The sequence below is a fragment of the Pyxicephalus adspersus genome, chromosome 6 (assembly GCF_032062135.1).
Source record: "Pyxicephalus adspersus chromosome 6, UCB_Pads_2.0, whole genome shotgun sequence".
NCBI lineage: Eukaryota > Metazoa > Chordata > Amphibia > Anura > Pyxicephalidae > Pyxicephalus > Pyxicephalus adspersus.
In genome coordinates, this window is record NC_092863.1 from 4,487,857 (window position 1) to 4,511,769 (window position 23,913).

At 38.3% G+C, this 23,913-nt stretch overlaps 1 protein-coding gene across 14 annotated transcripts in view; it reads right to left on the reverse strand.

Moving 5' to 3' along the window:
• The window catches only part of DOK5 (docking protein 5), a 193,962-nt gene that overhangs the window by 162,269 nt on the left and 7,780 nt on the right, over positions 1-23,913 (reverse strand). For all 14 annotated transcript variants that reach the window (XM_072414189.1, XM_072414187.1, XM_072414182.1 and 11 more), the window contains exon 2: positions 5,897-6,004. In XM_072414189.1, coding sequence (XP_072270290.1) covers positions 5,897-6,004 — 108 coding nt within the window. The remainder of the gene's footprint in view (positions 1-5,896; positions 6,005-23,913) is intronic.

Below are 23,913 nucleotides of genomic sequence, written 5' to 3' on the forward strand. Positions count from 1 at the left end.
TAGTACCAGGGGGTAGTGTATATTTGGCATAGTCTACAATGAACACAGGTGTGGCAGGCCCCGTGCTGTAACTGCTGAGCCTTACAATCTGCAGGCTGGCTGCATGAGTTACCTGAACCTGACATCGTACTGCCCTGCTGCCAGGTGCAGCCAAAAAGGGTCAGACTAGGTGATTCTGTAAACAGACAGAGATCTGTGTAAAGGAGAACCCTGATGAATCCCATCAAGATATGAAAATATCCCTTACACCCCTATAATTATATTATGTCTCAGAAGACTGTAGCAGAGCCATAATAAATCTACTAATTATAAGCATTACTTTCTTTTCTGACTTTTATGACCCCCATTTATAAATAAACTCCTAGCAGCAAAATACAAGTAGCATGAACAGATGGTAAGCATTTACATCAACAGTCTGATATGCAGGGATTTGATTCATTTGTTGATACACTTGTGGCTTCTTCACTACAGACATGCACGATTAATAATAGACAGTATATATAATTCCCTTTGTACAAATATATTACATCTTCTTGTATTAGATATGTAAAAAGATTATGTACTTTCTGCTCATTTAAAAGAGCGCTCAAAACCCATTTTTTTCAAACTTGCCTACCCGTCCTCTTCTGCCTTTTGAAACCACCACTACTTCCCACCACTACATATCTCCCATCCTATTGTGTGTAAATTCCCCCACCTACTAGATTGTAAGCTCTTCGGGGCAGGGTCCTCTCCTCCTGTATCACTGTCTGTATTAGTCTGTCATTTGCAATCCCTATTTAATGTACAGCGCTGCGTAATATGTTGGCGCTATATAAATCCTGTTTATTATTAATAATAATAATAATAATAATATGTAGTTTGGTCTGTGCACAGAATATGATAAACACATGTAAATCTTATTTAATAAAATAGTGGTTTAACTTTTTTGATTGATTTTTGCATCTCAGTGCTGCTGATGTCCTTGGGTCACTTTCTGTCTATGAACAGTCCGGCAATGGCTGCATGGCATTCATCAGGGCAGTTCTGCTGATGGTGACAACATGAAACCATTTGTGCATTATGTGTGTTGAAATGGCCACTTGTAGTTCCCTTTAGAAGTGACAGGATGACAACGCATTGAAGGAACCTTCTCCAGACAGGGTCTGAAAACAAACACCATCTCTTTACATAAACCACAGTGCTATGAGAAGAATGAAATGTTTATTTGCAAAACAAAGTGTGTGTATGTTTAAAACCATATATAAAATAGGTTTAAACACATTACAGTTCCATTTTAAAGTGGACATAATTCAAAAAGTAAGGTTTTGTTTTATTATAAGGAAAGTCTAGGCATGGTAATTGTGCTTAAGCAGATCCCTGGAAAAATCAATAGTAGTGCACTTACTAGTATGTGAGTGTGTCAAGTCAGTCCTGTGTCTACAGCCTCATAGCTAAAGTGTGAAATCTAAGGCACTGCTGCCCCTGATTGCTGGTCTCATGACATTAGAATCGAGATTTATTGATATATCTTCTGTGCTGCTCACAGTTCTCCTTACTGGAGGTTGTGACATGAGAAAGTCCTATAAAAGTCCTATAGTGCAGGACTGGACACAATGAGCCGGATTTAAGAAAGCTCTCCAAGGTTGCAGAGGATACAGTTTCATGAGTGAAGTTGGGTGATCCAGCAAATATAGAATGGATTGCCTAAAAGTAATTTGCTGTTTGTTAGCAAATATTTTCAATCCTGGACCAGTTCCATTCCCGATTTTCTAGATCATCCAGGTTCACGTATCGTTTCCACCTATCTTCTCCAGTCAGGCCCAAAAAGTCAGTATAAGTAAAGATCCACTGCAGAGAGACTAAAGGTAAAAGTGGTGACTAGTCATTTGTCCACTGCCTACCTTTCTATAGTACAACTTCCACAAATCAGTTCCTGGTAAGCTATAACCATTGAACAAATATGCATCTCAATAAGCCCATATTGTCCTTGGAAATCTGCTCATCTTTAAAATTTGCCACCATAAGCAACGACCAGGCTGGCATTGGGGAACACAGTCTGCATTTCAAAATGTTCAGAGTGTCAAGAAAACAAGAGCCAGGTAATGGGAGACAAGAATGAAAGCTGAGATAACATAAATGCCCTTTTTATGCCTTCTTCTGACATGCAGGCTGGATAATTCATAGGCCGCTAACAAAGACTAGAATTAATAGCCTCTCCGTCTGTGCTCTTTTCCAATTAACTGAATGTCCAGATGTACCTGTTCTGGCTGCTGACCCTGCATCATGTCATAAAAACAGATATTGATTAGGGTCTGGAAAACGTACAAACTGCTTCATTATTGTAACAAGGAACTGACAACAGAGAAGAACAGGATGACCCTGATGTTTGTTATAAAACCGTTTAACATTTTCTGCTGTGAATTTCCAGTTTATATATTTCTTTTCAAAGAGCTTTAGCTTCTGAGTGTCCTTTACTCAGGTCCATTCTCTGTGAATTTACCTGATTGAGGTCGGCAGTATAGACTTGGATAAAAATATATTCTAATCAAATTGCACACATGTTTTTATTGTTCCTACAGTCATGATAATGTAGTTTTAAATAAATGTGAAAGTGACTACATTTAGAATTATAATTACAAAAATCTTTTTTGGATTCCTCTCTACATGCCCTAGTCTGAAAATACATTGTTTTTCAGGACTGGGATTCTCCTATTGTCAAAAAACAACAAGGCCAGAGATTTAAGCAGGGTTTTTCGGCACAAACAATGTATTCAACATACATTAACAAAATTTGTAATAGGGTTTGTACATTAAAAAATACCACTGTACATAACTAGTGGTCAGGTATAATCATTGACGTCATATGATTACTTAATACAATAAACAGTAATCAAAGGTTGGTTTGAACCACCTTATTACCCTTGGGGTTCAACCACAGACAAAGTGATTTTTTCACTAGACATATAACTGCTATCAACTTATATATTGATCCCTGACTCAAACACAAGGACCTTAGCATGTAGAATACCACACTACTTATACCTCTCTGATCTTGCATACAACTTTAAACCATCCACTTTTGTTCCACAAATCCATGTAAGTGTGAATATTTCTGGATTAATTACTGTCTGACATCCATGTATATTGGCCTAAAACCTGCTTGTTATTAATCAATTAATAACCAATATATATAGTGGGACATCAATGTGCGCTCTAAACAACATAGGTCATCATGTTATAGAGAGCACATTAATTGGGAATGTGTATATCTACAACATATTATTCATATGAGTCATTATAAATTCTAATTTAAACATTATCTACTGGTCTAGATGCAATTGACACAAACAATCTACGCATGCTGTCAATACTCCTGAAGAAGCCGTATCTGGCGAAACCCGTCGAGTATATCCAACAACATGCTTCCATGATCAAACACTGTATATGGTGAACAATATATAAGTTGATAGCTGTTATATGTCTAGTGAAAAAATCACTTTGTCTGTGGTTGAACCCCAAGGGTAATAAGCTGGTTCAAACCAACCTTTGACCTTTTACTGTTTATTGTATTAAGTAATCATATGACTTCAATGATTATACCTGACCACTAGTTGTGTACAGTGGTATTTTTTAATGTACAAACCCTATTACAAATTTTGTTAATGTATGTTGAATACATCGTTTGTGCCAAAAAACCCTGCTTAAATCTCTGTCTTTGTTGTTTTTTGATCTATTGAATAATGATAAGGGTAGGCACGTTATTGTTCTATTTACAGTCACTGTGATATACCACCACCATTACCATATCTCTATTTCTCCTATTGTCAACAATGGACCATGTCCGTGTCAGCACAGCCGCCTGTAGTCTCTAATAGATAAATATGTGATAGGGTGACAAAAAAAAGCCCAACAAGGTTTCAGGTGTTGCTGGAGGTTGCTTTTTCTGAAAGAATCACTAGGTAGAATTTTAAAGGAAGCTGCAGATTTCTTGAGGTTGAATCTAAGGTTGTTCTTTTCTATTTAAATCTATGATGGAGGATAGGAATGCCAGGGAAGTGGTTTCAGCTTAGGAGTTTTCATGCTGAATGTCTTCCATCGTGTGTGTTTTAGAGCTGGTATTGCTTGGAAAGACTTGCCATATTGCGCAGTTATTGGAACAAACGTCTTGTGAACGCCTCGATTCTCCTAATGCTGCACACCATATGGGAAGACTAATCTCTGGCATATATTAGTACTGGAGCACACTAGCTATTTTTAGCAGTCAGACAGAAGGCTGCATGCTCTTACACATTGTACACAATTTCAAAGAAATAACTTTATTCCAACTGGCCACATCCTGTAGCAATGAAGAAATGAAAAATGATCCAAAATAAAAAAAAAAAAAAATAAGTAAAGCCTGTGGCACGCTGACGGATTGCTAAGAAGTGCAAAGAAAATACTCACCTGTTTTGATACTTTGATCCCTTGCTGGCTTGAAACATTGCAAAATGACACTTGCCAACAAGGGATCTATGCCTTGCTCATGCAAACCACTATTTCTGTTTCCATAAGTCACCCTCTTACTGCTTGGATAAGAAAGGCTGTGCTCCCTCACCAGTCAGATGAGCAAGGTCTCACTCCCTTGCTGATGGAAACGCTGACAATGTCACTTGCCGGAGTTGGACTGATGACTTCATTGTCTGACCGGCGATAAAGCTGCACAAGAAAACAGGCAAATATTTCTGTGCCTTCATAATCATCCTGCCACTGGTGACTTGTCACAAGTGTTTCATGGTCCTAAATGTGAGATGCTTAAAGTATACCTATTCTTTATGATCATGCCATCAGTTTATGAACTATAACGAAGACTTCAGATGAAGGAAATGTGTTTTGCTGTGGCCGATCAATCTTTAAGATACTCTCAGGCTGTCATGTTAAATAAATGGCTTCCAAACTTAAACTAAATTAACTTTGAAATGATTTGCATATGATCTGTACATTTATGTTGAGTCCAAACGCAGCTTCAGGTTCTTTTATACTATTATAATTTCCTAAATGCATGCTGAAAGCAGAATTGTATCTTCCAATGCCTAATGTACTACAAATCAATTATCTTTAATCCATACAGTTCACTATTTCTACATAAGAGGGATATCAGTAATGGCATAGCTGTCAAAAAAGTTTTCCTTTGAAAACAAAAACTGTCCTTAAAGCTGAGCTCCAGAAAAAAATCCCAATACACAGATAAAATATATATGTTAGATTTTAGAACTCCTTTTGGGTTGCTTTTTGGTGCTATTTAGAGCTCAGTTTTATCAGCAAGTGAGGAAAAATCTACACACAAACAGATAAAAATCTGACAGTGTGCTTTGATACCAATACCAAAAACTTGTTTCCACAGCAATTCATGTGGGGTGATTAGCTAAAGGAACCTAGGTTGTTCACATTCCAAGGTGAATAATCACTTGCAAGAAATAATAAATTTAGCTCTTAGCCCAATGCACAATTGGATGGTTACAGTCAGTAGAGCTTTATCTCATTTACTAATCAAAGTGAAGTCACTTCCAAGAGGATAATTTACTTGTGTGTGCTATGTGAACAGCCTATATCCCTTACAATTGATTGATTGTGAATGAGCCCTGACGGAAACCTGTTGCAAAAAAAAAAAAGACTGTCATTCCCACGAAAATACCATTTTCCTGGATATCCAGAATACGTAAAGTGAGTAAGTATAACTCTGCATCTCCCCAATTCTTTTTGACCTGTGACCAGCAATGGTAGTCTACATCTAAGGAGAAGCACACAGCAGTACAAATTGCTCAGATGTTAAATCTCTTCTTTGATATCCAAAAGAAAAAAAATATTTTGGCCATAGTGACCCACTTCTGTGCACCCAATAAAAAAGAAGAGCATCATTAGAATAAATTCTATTTACCTTATGGTAACATCGGAAATAAGCAGCTCGCTCATCAGAAAACTTCTCTAGACGCTTTGGTCCTTTGCTAGATGCTTTCTTGAATACTAACCAACACCTCTGATAGATCTGCAAATAAAAAGCAGTACAGGGTCAAAAGTTTAGACAGCATTACATACATTGTATGTACAGACTTGTGAATGAGTCCTCAGACAGCTGTCTTTAATGCAAACAATCCTTCTAATGTGCAGATATCGTCATTGTGCATGACAGTAGCAGTAATATAGAAAGCTGTTCTTACATTTCCTATACCACAAACACTTGTTTAATCATCTTCGAGAATAACAATTAAATCATACGTTGGGGAATTAACAATACTTTATAACAAATGCACAAGTGTAAAAAAAATATTCAAAGTCAGTAGTGTCAGTTTACAATCACTGGGTCTGCAACAAATTTGTGGGTTTTAGCAAAATGACAGCTTTCTCCATTACCTGACCCTAAGGTGCAGTAAACGGTATACCTTCTATTCTTAGATACACGTTAGGGATCAGTTACAATAAATAGTTAATGAAACGCAAGAATGTTGTAGACCATCAGACTGTAAGTCATTTTTGAAGCTACAATTACTGAGTTTGATTTACAATTATGGAGTATTGATGTCTTCTCCATTCCCTGCTTTGCTATGCTGCGTAAGGAGGGTTGATATCACCACTTATCATAAACCTGTAATTCTGCAAATTCAATGCCATAGTTCACTGGGGAATGAGGCCACATTGTTTCTCCCCACCCTGAGTTCTCTCCTTCTAGAAATGACATCCTTTGCCTGCAGCCTTTATGACTGTAATCCAGAATTTATTATTAGGCTGGTCCTTGACAATGCAACATAAATATTTCAGGACATTACATTGGCCAAATTTCACAACTTTGCTTTCAGGACTTTTGGATTTTTTTAAATTATTTTAAATGTCTCACCAAAAATAAACACCATGGTTTCCAGAAAAGTCCCTTCTGTTCTCCCCTCTAAAACCTTGGAGCAAAATGAAACTTTCTTTTTGCAGTGACAGCACCAATATGGCCACTGAGCGGCTCCGAAACGTCATTAACATGGCATAATACAAACAGGGCTTAGTGTTACAGTCAAGGAAGACATGCTCCTATGTTATTATTTACTTTCAATGGCTGTTTCCTTTTCAAGATGTAGATATTATTATATGCAAAGGTTAAAACATTATTTAGGAGTACTAGTCAATTCAATCATAGCAGATCAATAGGGCAGGACATATTATTTTGGCACCAATATCGATGAACCTGCTACTTTAAATCTCTAGAATCCTGGGATGCACCTATTTAAGAATTAATATAACTCTGATCCCCATGTGCTTCTGTTTAATTAAGAAACTGATGTGTTCATTCAGAGGGGGGATATTGAACCATGTGTGGGTCATGTAACCTTTGATTTATAAGTGGATTACTTCTGCTACCATGCAGACTCGATCAATAGACCCCACACAAGAGATGTAACTGGCTTTTGTAGCTTTGTTGTCATAACCTCTCAGCTTCTATCCAGGCTTTACTTACCTTGGATATTGTTTTCTATTGATGATACTATATTCATTCACAAGGTGATCAATAGAAATTATCTAGATTATAGGCAATTTAGACTGCAATAAAAAGATTAAGAGTCTCTCCCCTCTCTGTTTTATTTTTTATACCACTTTAAGGGTAATAAACAGGGAAGTCTGGTTACTATTATGTTACTTTAAACAATCATACATGCCAAAAGACCAGAACTAAAGAACTATATGTATCCTTCCATCCCATTACTTCATTACTATCTATCCATCTATAAAAAGTAGTAAAAAGGAAAAAAGTATAAGGATAGGGAAGGAAATACACGGAAGCATAGATATAGGAATAAGAAGGAAAGAAATGGAATAGAAGAAAATAACAGGTAAAGGAAGAAATGCAAAACAAATAGAAAGCTAAAAGGAAGCAAGTAAGACAAAAGGGAAAGAAAAGAGAAATTACAAGAAAAACAATGTCAGGAATGGGAAAAGAAGCAAAGAGAAAGCAAAAGGAAGAAAATCCAAACCTAAAAGTAGGGAAATGGGATGAGAAATATAAGAGGGGAAAAGGAAAAGACAAAAAGAAGGGAAAATCTTAGGCAACGGAATAAGAAAGGGAACAAATGGGTAGGGACAAAGAAAAGAAGGGGTAAAGGAAAGGATGAAAATAGGAAAGGGGAAAGGAAAAAGACAGACAAATAAACAAGCAACATAATGGTTAACAAGTCTTTTGTGCTTTAGGAACATTCATTTCCTTTTTTTTTACTTTTAATAAAAGCCCAATTTTTTCCACTACAAGCTAGCTCCTAAATAAGACAGCTGTTGGAGTTAGGTAACAATTTACAAAAATAGACTGGCCCATATTATATGCCGCCAGCAAGGTTAATCCAAATGTATGCCGCTCCTCTATTCTAAGCTTTTATTGCCTAGTGATTGCTCATAAAGAAAAAAGGGGAAAAAAGCACTTTTCAGACAGAAGATTGTAAAGATTCATTCATGTTATCATTATGGCCTGCAGAAGACATTCTTTGTTAAAAGTAGCGTGATTTTTTTTATTATTAAAAAAGAAGATTTAACTTCTTCTAAAGAGACAATGACTCTTCTTTCAGGGATCCTAAGATTTGTTGGCTTTTATATTAAAATCCTTCCATTTAAAAAAAATCAAAATACATAGATGTCTGTTTAAGTTTCACAGGATGACTTGTCTAAAAGCTATCTCTGAGCTTCATTGATTTTGCCTAGGCAGAGATGATGTCATCAGTCTGCTGCAGGTTGGATGAAACATTTTTCACTCTCCTATGGTCCTGTTATCCCTCAGACTGTGCAAAGTAACTCTCTAGCAAGTCACAATGTGCATTAGCTGCTGATTTATGTCACCACCACAGTCTACATTGGCACTAGGATCTACATAGTTTTATCACCTCTGAGCAGGCATCTTAGTCCAATATGGTAGACAGGGGCTCTGAATGATGCCTGGATATAGATGGCTCTGTTCAGAAAGGTGAGTGAAAACATTGTCAGGGGCTAATACAATGATCTCTGCAAGAGATAATAAATACTTGAAAGTGTTAAGCTACGTACACACGTCAGATTTTTATCGCCCGATAATCGGCATCGGCCAATTATCGGGTGAAAATCTGCCGTGTGTACAGTCGGTGTCGTCCATCGTCCGGACGACCGACCTGCCGGATCCACGGACGATGGACGACAGCCAATCCTAATGAAAGGGAAGGGGAGAGCGCGCAGCAGGGTGCCGCTCCGTCGCTCTCCCCCTCCCCTCTCCATAGAGCATGAACGGTGCTGTATGTACAGCACCGTTCATGCATCGTGCACTCCCTTGTCGTTGGAAAGGATCGTGAAAGATCCTTTCCAACGACAAAAATTGCAAGTGTGTACGCAGCTTTACACTGATACATTACTCAGTTTGCTGCAATTAAAATGGAAACATATATCTGTTGTTTGGTCTACTTTGAATGTATATATGGTAAGCATGCAGATTATTGTTTTATGCCAGCCTTTTGTCATTACCTGCAAAGCAGAATTTAGCCTGAGAGAGAAAGAAGCAGTACAGGGAGCCAATAAAACTCCACTGCATTGCATATGTGCTGACAGGGAACGTGATGACAGTATAGCAAAGCAAACGGGTGTTAATTGTTCAATCAACAAAGCTAGGGATGTGTTGACCAAATTTAGCTTTTGCTGCATTGAAGGTCCAGGTGCCGCCTGGCAGGGTTCCTGGATCTGAATAAAGTGTCTGCTAAGAATTTTAAATTATCTACCAAGTAAAACATTTCATGCTGTTTAATTAATTGGAACTGATTGAGATCTTTTTCTTCTAGACTGGAAAAGATAGACTATCATAGGAGAACCTGGGTGATCTAGCAAACCTAGAATGTGGTTTTTAAAATCGTTTGGTATTACTTGTCAAATGTTTTCAATCGTGGGTCAGATCCATTCCGGGCTCTCCCATGCTAGTTTATCTTCCCCAGTCTTGAAGAGCTTTAATAAATCAGGTTTATTGTGTTGTTCATAGATGGAGCACTGAGCTGCTCTGCTGTAAACAGCAATTACACTGCATCACAAAAAAATAAATAGTGTCTGCTACTTAGTCTAATCCATGTGTCCAATACTAAATCAAGTGCGTTGAGTCCAAATCTAAAGTCTTATTCTGCCTAGGAGGTCAGGGTCCTAAGTTAGTTATGCGTATAGATGCGATTAGTTACATTCTCGTTCCGCAGTTACTATGTAATCTCTATACATAACTAACTTTTGCCTCATAGTTCCATGATATTACAAAAACATAGTTTTATGTTGCAACAACATATACAATTACACATAATTCACTTGAGTCCTTGTTCAACACTTCAGAGTGTTTCAATCGCTTGCTTTTGCATTTGTGGCTCTCCGCTGTGTACCGTTGCAGAAACCAGCAGTAGTCGCCCATCATGTTGGGGTTGCACCGGCCTTGATATCTTGTTTCCATAACAGAAATGTCCTGGTGGAACCTCCCCCTTTGTTAATCACTCACATCAACCACATTTTGTGGGAAGAAGTCCAGATGTGAATGTAAGAAATGAATTTTAGGTGACATTCGGCAGCCAAGTTGATGGTATGCTGTTATCATGTTCACGAGTTCAGCATAGTTTTCAGCTCGCTGGTGGCCCAGAAGGTTTTGTGCAACTAGCACAAATGAATCCTAAGTTTAGCATCAGGTATAACTTTTCCAAACTTGTCCTTCAGATACTGAAAACAATACCACCACGATCCATTGTAACCACAAAGTTTTTCATTAATCCAAGTTTAATATGAAGTGGCAGAAGGTAAACTTTCTGTGGATTAATAAGTGATTTATACTTCACGTTGTACTGGCCAACAGTATGTTTAGGACTGGGTGGCCATTCTTTCACTTTGTAATGGTTGCTGTCATCACGACTGTTCCACACACACAGGAAGCACATATACTTTGTATATCCCAATTGCAGGCCAAGAAGGAGGGCCACCACCTTCAGGTACCACAAACGGTCCACTTGTGTTCTGAATAGTTATTCAATTTCTATTTCATTCCCTCGGCATGAGCAAGATGAACAGAGAATTTTCGTTACCTTTATGCAGCAATACAGCTTTCAATCTTGCTTTGCTCGAGTCTATGAACAATCTCCATTGCTCTGGTATGGTTTTGCAACCTAACTCCGTCACCAGACCACTCACGCTGGTACAGAAGCAAATGTCGTTTTCCAGCAATAACCTGTGAACTTTGTGTGACGATCATGAAAGTGTGAAGTTGTCATCCCCTTTTGTAGCAAATTCCACTCCTTTAATCGGGCGGCTAACACTTCACACTTCTCTTTTGACAAAAACAGGTCCGTTACTAGATCACCTAAATTTGATTGGCTTAAAAAATGTGATTTACCCTCTTCAAATTGGGGTTCATAACATTCATTAAACATAAATATCATCCTCCTGTTCCTCATCCGACATGCCACTGTCAGTAACAACAGATGTAGGAGGGACTGGCACTGTATTCTCTGCATCATGTGGCACTGGCTTCAGAGCAGATTCACAATCAGCATAGACAATTTTTGACTTAGTCTTCTTCGAAAACCCCAAACAATATTTTTCATACAGAAGTAGCAGTCCGAGTGATAGTCTTTTGGCTCACGCCAAACCATAGGCACAGCAAAAGGCATTTTATTCCTTTTCCCATACAACCATTGTGTTAGGCCAATGTAACACACCTGACAATAGATATGAGGTGCCCAGTTTTTATCCTGATCTCTAATTTCACATCCAAAGTAATACTTGTAAGCAAATCTCACCGTCTTAGGTTAGGTTCTTGGGTAGATCACACGGGGTATATTTGCCACAAATGTAGCAAAAATTGTCCGGTTTATTGACACAGCTGCGCCTACTCATCTTTAGCTCAAAACAGACTCACTATGGCCTAGCTGTACTATCCAAAAGGATGGTTTTGCAAGCCCTTGGTCCACCTCGCCTTATATACCTATTTCTGACATCAGCTCACTGACATGCCCAGCCGCTGCTGGAACATGCATGGGCCGGCGTTTCTGTACTGTTCGCCACTGCAGTATCCCACACCCTCCTTTGCCCAGCAATGTCACTTGTAGCAGCAAAGTGTATAAAGAAATAGCAGAAGCCCCTACTTCACTTTAGCCGTATGTATTTTATGGCATCCGCAACGTCCATTGTTAGGCTGTGCACAGCTGAAGGAAATCCTAGAGGCTGATCAGCTCCAGACTCAGTCCTGCACTGCCACTGACTGCGGGGACTTCATAGCCTCTCTGCTCCCAGTCACCAGTGCCTGTTGTAGCATTAAGCTAAGCTGACTTGCTGCTAGTGTGTTTTCACGTAATTTACTGTTCCTTACTTATCATTTGTACACAGCCTTGACCCACCTGTTGCCTGTGACCCCAACTCTGCTTGTGTTGGGCCCTTGTGTACTTTGTTTGATATTCTGGACTTGTCTCTGTTGGAATCTTGGTACTGCTTTATCTGTGGGCTCCTGGCTTGCTGCCAGCCCATCCCTAGACACCGTCCCTTGCGCAGTAAGTCCTGGGGGCAACAGAGTGCTGGGAGACACAACCAGTCTCCTGAGGTTGAGCAGGGCTTGTGTTAGATTGCAGGACTGGTGTCTGGTGAGGACTGGTGCTGATCAGGGCCTTACAATTAAACTGAATTTATAAAGCACCAACATATTACACAGTGCAGATACAAACAATGACCTCCTAAAGTTATTGTGTCACTTTCTTGTTAGCAACCCTTAGGTGATCCACCCCCAACATTCAACCTTGTGCTCCTCACCTTCTCTTCCGTAACTTTTCTATTTAAAAAATAGATTAGTACTTTTTTTTTAAATGAGAGTTCTTTTTAAAAAACTCCTTGTAAAATAAAATGTTAAACTGAATTTCTATCGAATAGCTTTCACAATGAAGTATGACAAAACCTGCTTCCTTTTCCTTATTAAATTGTACTACATTACTGCTTCTCACTTACTGACATCCATTTACATTAACTAAAACAGAATGTACATAGTGGCTTATTAAACACAGTTAACGTTGCTGTTCACGTCCGCAGCCCCTCCTTTAAACTTCCTTTATTGTATTCCCCTGAGCCAATACACATAGGATATATGGCGAGATGACTGGTTCACTTAAATATCATGTTACAATATTTCTACCGGCAGCTCATAGCTATGTAGAACTGCAAAGTTATAATTTATTTAATTAGATTTTATGTGCAAAACAGAATTTGATGCCTCTCTTGTAGACCCTTTATTCATTTTTATGAGTGACATTAATGAGGAGAAAATGCAACATGTGATATTTCACATTTAAAGCATGAAGATTAAAAAGGGACAAGTATATGTAGATACTAAAATCAGTAAACAGACCTCTAAAAGAAATCGAGTCACTGGCAGAAAATTCACTTAGGTTACTGAGTTTTATGAGACCGATGTTACCTATTGTAATACATGTAAACCTAATCTAAAACGGCCTAAGGACTACATCTGTATCCATGAGTTGAGCGAAGGGCTGCATCTAAATCAAGCTTTTGGTTTTACAATTTCCAATTAAAAAATATCAAGGGACAGCTATTATTATTGGTCTGAAACCAAGAATGACCTGTAGGCCGTCTGTTAAATGGCCCTATTCTATGGAAAGCTACTTAACATCCAGCAACTGCAAACAAAGACTTAGAACAGAGTTTCTAAAGCAGGGTTCCTTGGAACCCTAGGATTCCTCCAGAGGTTGCTAGACGTTCTTTTAGAGAAATGTGTAAACTTCGGGTTGGTTTAATTGACACCAATAGTCCTTTTGACTATCTTTGACCATACCTCCCACGGGCCAGCAACATAAGAGGAATTCTTCCCACAGACTACCACACTAATGTACAATAAGCTGTGAATATATGAATTGTAGGAGGGGGTTCCTTGAGACCTGAATGTTATTTCAAAGGTTCCTCCATGTTAAAAAGTTCAAGAAAGACTGTGTTAAGGAGATAGTTCTATATTTTTCCTGGAGCACTACAGACGTCCAGGATTTTCTTTATGATTGCACACAAGTCAGTAAATGAAAGCATGGTCACTGTTCATAGCAACTCTATGTTTGCTTTATAATGTCACTTCCATTGTATACTACAAATATTTGTTTCATTTTGTTTTTTTAAGCAGAAAATTGTCTTTGGTTTTGTATTTTCTCTTTATACTTACTTTAAGGCCACAAACTGCCAGTTAACTGGCTGTTAGGTTACTCAAAAATATGGGAACAACTAGACTGTCCGGGAAGCAAATGGTGGATGTGCCAGCAAGATGATAGACCAAATGATGCCCAGGGTGGCTACTCCTTGGCCAGGTTATTTGTACAAGCAGTGAACAGGGAATGCAAGGAACAAATTATGTTTGCCAATGTAGGTGTGGTGCAGTTATCTCTCCCAAGACAAAACTTCAGGAAAGAAAGGTTTTAGTGGTTAATGAAACACTTGGCAGAAGCTTTTAGCTAGCAGGTCAGAAACACTCTATGGATGCAGAGTTGCCAGGAAAGAAGTCAATGAATATATTAATCTGCAAGGTAAAATAGATCCTTTGTGGTGGTGAGACTCCTTTTTCCATGGTATACATGCAAGGTTTTCATGAGATTAAGAAATTAAATGGTGTTCAGTGGAGATTTACCAACCCACCCTTCTGGAAACAACACTATAATGATCTCCCACCCAAAAGGTTGCACATTCCTGCTCTGGTTACCTGATGGTGACAACAGTACACTCTACCTGCTCAATATGTATCAGAACAGATCCACCAAAGGGACACGTGACAGGGTGACAACCCAGAATACTGTGGTCACCCTATAATGGACCTTCGTAGCAGGATAATAGTAATATTCAGGGATTATATTAATGAAAGCTTTTGAAATGACATTGACATGTTAAAGCTTATACGATATTTTAGCAGCTGGGTTTAAATATACTTTAAGCAGCTTTTCATAGTGCTTCTCCCGTGATTTTCCAGGCACCAGTTATAAGTCGTGTTTAAGTCAGTTCAGTTGTTTCACCTCTCCGATGTGAGAACTGCAGTCGGCAAAGCATTTGATATTTTTTTAGAGTAATATTAACCGAAAAGAACATGTAAACTACATATATTCATTAATTTAAAAAAATCAAACGCAATGTTAGAAAAAAAGTGAATACAATAAAAATGCACAATCCCTAAATTAAAGGTATAGAAAGGATTTTAGTTCCAAAAAAAGGAAATGTCTGAGGTTGAATTTTCTGCTTGATTCATCTAATTAAGTTTTATATGTATACAGTTCATTTTTTTGCAAGAAATAAAGCTAGATATTTAAGTGGAAATCTTATGAGGCTGGCAGGACATTAGATTTCTCATGCTTTGTAAGGCCTACGCTTATGATATTGACCATAAATGTTCCGATAGATCTAAAAAAAGTTTTACAATTCCAGTAACTAAGCAACATTGTCTTTTACAGACTGTGAAGGTGTCCTCTGTAAAATGATTCCCCACTGAAAATGTTTATATATCTCCTGAGGATAAGCCATTGAGCTTGCTTTAATTTTGTGTTAGAAAGTCTCCTGTTAAAGCCCAATGGCACACAGTCTGGTCATCAGACATCCAAGGTGGGTGAAAAACATGATGGTGTCACAGGCCATAAAGGCTGAGCATATGCCTGCTGCAGGCTCTGCTTGGTTAATGAGGCAGCTCCAGGCACATATTCTAAGAAGTATGGGGCCATCTAACAATTAAGTGTAAAGATTGTGTAGTAGGTACATAACAAATTAGGGGTCAGGTCCTATCAACTGGTCAACAAGCAGCTGAATTGAAGTAAGGCAGAACCTTTTAGCAGATTTGTTCCTGCATCAGAAACAATTGTGCTAAAAGGTTTCTTGCAGGGTTCGAACCTCAAAATACCAAAGCAGATTCGTAAAACTTTGTAAAACGCCCACATTTGCAATTGTTCCCTCCTCCAAATTCATAGTTGATTTTAAAGTTGGCCTAACTCGACTCCTATATTTAGGCAATTAACCTGGAGGCACTTCAAAACCATTCTTTTATTGTGAATATGCATCAAGCTTAAAGCTGAAGGATAAATAAAGATTAAACTTTTCCTTCATTGGTTCTGCCTTATATTTAACTTAATATTTAACTAAAAACTTTTTTTCTTTTCATAATACTTTTTTTGACGCCAGTGATATCATTTGTACTTCATTATGCAATTAATATAGATCATTACCGGTGGAAGGGTTGGGCAGAGTGATGTTCATAGCTTCCTGCAAATATGCCAGTACTCATGAAAATAAAAAATACCTTGATAGGTGGATGTCAGTCTGCAGTTCTGTGTGTTTGTAAGGTTGTATTTTTTTGCAGACTGCCAAGATATCACCCGCATGATGCTGGGCCTTGCATGGATGAAAGCAATCCAGTAAATAAAAAGGACAGACCATGAACAGAAAAGTTGGGGACAAAAGAGATCATACTGGACATCCTCCCACCATGTTGGGCCCAATTTACTTGTCTTAGCTTTTAATGAACACACTATACAATGATATCACAGCAAGCAATTTCAGTACAGGAGAGGAACCTCTACAACTGTGCATGACGAACGGTGAGGTAGTCAGCTTTACCCTTCCCAACAAGGTAAATTCTTACTTCTATTCCTTAATGAGAGTGCAATTTATAGCAAAACCTTTTTATTATTTAGAGAAAAGGGAAAGATTAGAAGGGCTTTTATTGCGGTCTCTGCAGCAGAAATTTCCCCAGGTGACAATTATGTTGACAGGGTTATGTGGTAAATTAGTTTAAACTGTAACTCTGCGTTAAGTAGCACAAGAACTAATCAGAAGGCAGGGCTGTGACTACAACTAACAATTTCATGCTTGGAAAATTATGTCACTCAGTTCTGGGTGGAAGAGCGGTATGTCATGGAAAACATAGCTCGGTCTATGTCCACAGAACAAGAAATGGTGACAGCAACAGGGTGACCCCTGTAATCAATTTGTTTTCAAATCCTTTTAATTAGCCCCTTGTACAACTTTATTAGGATAACTGTATGTATTTTACTTTCTCTTCGTCTTTAAGATGCTGTTTGCTTCCAGCCTGCAGTTTGATTAAGATATAGATCTTTGTGATCCTGACGGTGCTGTCATTAATCTAGGAAAGCAATAACCCCTCGAAGCCTTGGGAAATATACATCCCTTTAAATCTTTAATCAATGCTAAAACATCTGGCAGGCGATGCATTTTATATAAGATCATCTATTACCCACATCTCGCCTGCACAAAGAGAATTAGAAAAAAAAGAACTTCAACAATATCTTAATTCTCTACTCTCAAGCTCTAATTTGAAGGTGAGTTAATTAACCGGACCGAAAGCAAAACAGTCCACTTGGGATTCCCCCTCCCCTACCACCGCTGACGATTATTCTGTATTCGCAGAGCGTGTGCCAGCTTTAAGTAATTGAGCATATTGTGAATTCCCTCTATGTTTTAATGGATGAGACGATAGCTGAAGCCTAACTCAATTTAGGGACAAGGCATATAACTCAATTAGCAAGCACTACCAGGCTGAGGAACCCTTCCCTCCTGTGTAATGTTAAAATTCAAGTGTAGCTTCATCACATGACTGGTTAAAGGGAACAAGTCATTCCATGTCATAATCCATCTCACAGGCATAGGGGATGACTACCATGTTTGAGACTTAGTGCAGCCCAAACATCCGTTGGAGCCCAGTGGATTTTTAGACAGTATCACCGGGTATTTTTCTGTAATTGTAACTTTTTAAAGGAATAAAATATGAGTAAATTTTTCTTAGACGTGCACTTTAAAAGGAATATGCCATCAGAGAAATAGGGATCTTTTACTGGGCACAGTGCAATCGCCGGACCTGAAATCCTCATCCTTGCTTTACAGACTTGAAACAAGGATGCAAATTGGCATTGTTGACTTCACTGGCTGCATGCCAAATCGGCACCAGCAACAGATGTGCTGGAATCAGGTGAAATGCATTTTATTGCTTGGCTAATTTAGAGCAAAAGGAGATAACAGAGTATGAGGGAAAGGAGGGGGCCACTAATTACAACCAGGGAGTCATTGGGAAAAATGTCATGGCCACTGATAGCTATTATGGCTGAAATAAAGACAGAAGCCCCATCCACTCCTTGCGTTTTTGTCACATGAAACAATTGTTCATGCTTGTTTCAGGTGAAAAACCATTGTGTGTGTACAGGTTATCCCATGTCATGGAGGGGGTCATTAGTGATCGGCCCTATAACAGCCGATGATGCTTCTGCAGGGGTCGCTGCTCCTGCTTGTCTTCCCCTCTCCACAGATCAGGGCAGGTTGTTTGGTAGAGCCAAGAACCCCGAATGATCATTGGCAATCCATTTGGTTGACAAAACTTGAAAGTACCTACCATGAAGCTGTCACTTACTTTTACTCTCTGCCCGGGTCCTTAATATTTTAGCAGCCAGTGTGTATGCTTCTACCTGTTGTGGATTTTAACTGGTGTGCAAGGATGATGAGAATTTAAAAAAATATGCAATTAAACCATTTGAATATAAGTATTAAGTGCACTTTTAGCTAATTTACATTTTTAAAGTAAATGCTCCTAACATCAAACACTACAGTATGGTGCATAAAACCCTGGGCAAACTTTTCTTGGGGTTGAACTTTTTTGAGTGCTACCCACCAGCCAAGCCACCTGGAATTATGCTTTACAATGATAGGGCTCTTGGGGAATAGTTAGTGCAAGCACATAGTAAGGGTAATCTGCCTTATATATGCGGAGTACCTTTTAATACTATTTCACACACTTATACCTCACACAGCTATAAGGTACAAATAGTAAATACAAAGCTGTTTATATATATATAAAAGTATATATAGCACATGAAGCAGCTACAACAGCTGCTGTTAAAGTTAAGTCACTGCATTAATTTGATTTTATATATAGTACTATGTCTCGTCTTCCAATTGATTATGAGTGTCTATACATAGGGTGAATATATTTGAGGCTTAGAGCTTTATTAAATTTCCATAAAAGGTTTGTAATTTTGTGTTCTGATTTAGTTCAGTGTGTGATTTTAGCATGTTGTGTTATTTGCTCCATTGATCCTTCAGCTGTTCTCACTGTCTGGTTCACCAAAGGATTGGAAAGTTAAAGAAGGGTCAAAGTGTCATAAAATGTCATCCTGACTACTGCGTCTTATTCGGGGATCGCTAACTAAAAATGACAACTTTGTGTACAGGATCTGGTATTGGTAACAAGTATAGGAAAAGTTTAATAGACGTTGGACGTAATCTTTGGAAAAAAGATTAAAGTTGATATAACCCCTTATTGCAAGACTGTGTCATGTACAATGACCATTTTTGCCACATTATGGTCCATTATATTATTTTATTTTAGGAAAGTGTGTTTTATAGTGTTATGCTTGGAGACTTTTCAGAAAGTTTCAATAAACAATACAAACAATATGAATAATAATTACATTTTGCATCAAAACAATCTACTCTAATAAATATTGCCACTAAAATCCTCATTTTTATATTCAATGTTTACATTGTGTGAAGCAGAATTTATGCAGATTGACTAGTAAAATCATGTGGGGCAGTTTTCAATCATCATATTTACATTTTACTCTTTTTATAATCCAGCAAAAATAGGAAAGATATCATAGCGGATATAGTCGAAAGATTCCTAAAACTAGGCTAGTTTCTACACTATAAAACAATGTTTTTCAACCAGGGTTCCTCCAAAGGTTGCTAGGGATTCCTTGAGCAATAAGCAGGTGGCATTCTTCCCAATGGTCACAGCACTATAATATATATTGTGAGCTATAGATATAGTAAATATAGCAGGGGTTCCCTGAAGACACCGTCATAGAGCAACATGGTAGGGCATGCTGGAACTGTAGTTCTACAACAATGGGAAGAGTTGCCTATCCAAGCTGCCAAGCATGTCAACCTGAAACCTAAAAGAATTGTGAGTCACTGCCAACAATTCCAGCAATAAAGTGGCTTGCGGGTCCTGCGACCTAAACAGCAACGGAGATAATATATGGAATGATGTATTTGCAGCATCGTAAATCACACCTTGTCAGATCTTGGCAGGGAGAGCGAGCATATTAATAATTCAGCCCACCTCTATCGATAATTAATACTTTCTCCTTTGGGGCCTGGCGGAAAAAAACTGAACTTATTTTGAGCACTGCGCTCTCAGAGAATATTTAGTGCGGTGATAAGTAAGATGGATATGGACCTGTTATGCTGCAGACTGACCCGTACGCAGATTAATGAAACATTTTATATGCCTACCTAGCAATATTGGCGCCTCAGCTTGCTGGAATGTTGCCAGCATATGGAGAAGCACCCAGGAAGATTATTGACCGGAAACCTTGTGGGTTTAACCAGACATCAAGCGGCATTTATCTCTGGAACAGCGATGTGAAATTAAAGGGAAATGATTGCTTATTATTCTCGCATATTTTGAGTTATTGTTCTAACATTTGCCGTAAAGAAATAGACATTTTTGACATTCATTTTTTACTTTCATGCTATGTTTGAATATTTTAGTTACAGATGTGTAATTCTCCCTTGAGTGATTATCTGCATGTCAGGGAATCAGAATAACATTATCCCCTAGGAATAGATTTATGGAAGCTGCTAATATCTGCATGGCTTTTACGGGTGCAGGAAGTGGTCTGAACCCGTTTTGCATGCTTGTTTAGTTATTTATTTATACATGCTAGTGACCCATGCTAGTAATTCCCACAAGTAAAGGGTGACCCATATCATTTTTCCTGTTATCCCATCTAAGAGTTCCTGAATATAGAAGCTACTATAATCTCCAGTTTGTACGATCTCTTGTGTTACAGCTCTAAAGTTATATCTAGATAACAAATGTGAACATTCTGGATAGCATTACATTATTTTCCTTTTCCTGATTGGATGATTTTATTTCTATTGGCTCAGGTATTGTTGGTAGACCGCTTCCACTTTTCATGCTCACGTTCAAGACTCTCCAGAACAATACACTCTCTCACCTTCAACAGTTCTCCAGAACTACCTTGTACTTCCAGGTATGCTGGAAGAACAACACTTTTACTCCATTCTTCCAGGCCTGATAGGGCAATCAATAAGCACTGATACTGTCATGTGTGACTGTGCTCTGACTTGGAGATTGCAAAACAAATAGAGAAAAGCATGGGTAAGGGAAGCATTAGGGGGGTATATCAGTAACTTTGACATGAAAGTAGTCAGTCAGTCACTTTGACTCTTTTTTTTTTTTAAAGAGATATTGTTGTACCTTGCTATATCTCAGCTTTTCCCACCTTGCTAATTCGATGTATTGGCAAATTTTCATTCGAAGCTTGGCAGTTGCCCACCTATCTCTGTCCTCTCACTTCACCAAGCATTAAAAATTCCAGATTTTTCGTGTTGCAATGAAAAGGTAAGTATCAGGAGGTCACTGAACTGGCCAGGCCATCATTGATTTAGCTTTGCATTTGTACATTTGTCAATTGTACATTGACAATTTTGAGTTTAACTTTTAGTTGGTTTCTTTTTACTAGATTATTGTAAGCACAAGTATGAAGAACCCTACAGAAGAAACAAATCGAAAAACTCAACAGAAGAATTCAAATAATGGTACTAATTTGTTCCTCCTTTTTAATCTTTGGTGGCTCCTCTGCCAAGTGAGCCCTGGAATATATGGCTGCCAGGTCAGGCTCGAGTGAGATATGTGTTCTGCAGAGGAGCAGAGGGAGCCAAGGCACTCAGTGCGCTGTGCTGAGCGCTTCACGGAAGGGTGACAAACACTGGAAATATATGGCCAGCAGGCGAGGGAAATGGGGAAAGTAATTATGGATAGTGATGACTAATAGAAACTTTCAGATATATCTCTTCACCACTGCCAGCCCAGAGAGAAATATTCTGCCAAGGTACCTTTGCAATCACAAGCACTGCAGCAAGAAAGCAACATGTACAAAAATTAGAACAACCTGATCGCATTTGGGGCTTGATTTGCCTTTGTTGCAAAAGTCTAGCTTTACAGTAATATTCATCCATGTTCAGTAAAGCTTTAATAACTCTTACGGACCTTATGGCAAGATTTTACAAGTGCCACCACATTCTGACAGCAGTCCCTAAAAATCTAGGTCAACTGCCTTTAACTTATTTCTCTCTCAGCACAGGTTACAATACTTTTTAGGCAACAAGTAAAACCTATCATTGACCAGGTAGGTTCCATCCACCAACAACTACCTACTATGTATGTGTGAACAGGTCAGTTCCATTTACCTTAATCTGAGTTTTGTGTATTACATTGCAGATTTCACAGAACATGGACAGGTCTGCTTTCTTAAATCCGCTACTATGCAACTTTCTATTTGTTTGATGTATTATCAATCAGTTGTAAACCTCCAGTGATAAAAATGAATATGACTGGAGGAGAATTTTTTTGACCAAACTGTAAGGAGCCTGCTGTGGGTTTGTTTGGGAATATAGCAGAACATGAAGCAAGAAGAGAGAGTTGTGTTTGTGAACTATATCACTATCTACACTACTCATAAGGTAACACGTCAACCAGTAAACTCTCCTTAACCTTAGTGAGTTTGAATGCAAAATGTATTATAAATATTAGGGCTTTTGTTTTGTACAAACACACATGGACTAAGCCTATCCATTTAAAGCCAAATTCTACATTCCTATCACCAAAATATTCTACCTTCATAATACCTGTGATAGCATTTCCTGCTCTTTTTTCAGTTTTTTATATAGTATATAGTTTTATATAGTAAAAAAGGTTTTAACTCCTGCTAGATATCTTTTTTTACTGAACCATGGCATCGTGAGTGATTTACTTTAAACTTCTGTCCAATGGATACAGCAGGAAGTAAGAGAAAGTCGCCACACTTACGTTAAGTTAGGGGGATTTCCTTTCATTTCATGTTCTGGTGACTACTGTACAGTTCTGAATTTCTGATTTTTTTTTCTGTTCAAAAGGACAAACGGAGAAATCAATCTTCCCAGTGCAACACAGAAACAAAAGACATGGAGACTAATCCTTTTAAAACTGTATAGCAAAGGAAAATAGAAGGAGGCCATATGAATGTGTATCATATTAAAAAGGAGCAAATTTATGGTCAGTCCACGCACAAGTGATATCTCAGTCTGACACATTTCTTTAAAAATATAAAATAAAAAGGAAGGACTTGTTATGGCCAAAGCTGGGGTGAAGAAGCAAGGAAAGTAGTGGTGGTCATCTCTTATCATGCCGGAGGTCTCAGTGACTCCAAAGTGCAAAACTTTACATTTAATAATGCTACAAAAAGCTGCCAGACTATAGACATGCAACAGGAGATGTGTAAAGGCTACATAAATGCTACAAGAGAGGGTCAGGTACAGCACATTGTTTAAAATGAGATGGACAGAAGTAGCTAGAGACTTTGGACATGCTTCAGGAAACCTTCATAGACTGAAGAGATATTACATAGGACTGATAGAGATCATTGCTATTTTCCCCCAATATTTCAACTTTCTGCTTTCTGCAACCCCCCAAAAATCTTTTGTGTCAAGCATGACATGTCTTACAAGAAGATCTATTATATAACATCTAAGGGTAAAAAAGACATAACAAGGGAAAAGGATTGGATAGCACTGATCATAAAGTTCACGTGAAAGAAAAACACAAACCTATAAGGAACCAAAAAAAACAAAAAGAATATTTTCCCTTCACTGATTTGAGTAAACCAGTGAAGAAAAACCCAAAGCCTTACAGATAAGAGCCCTGCGGGCCCACCAATAGGAACCAAAGGTCTGCATGTTGAGTACCAGGGGTTTAGGGTGTTTAGAAAGCCTTACCTTTGAGTTATTATTGCACTGCTTACCGTTATGCTGATCTCTAGACAAATGACTACTGACATTTAGGGGAAAAATGCCTTTTTTCTA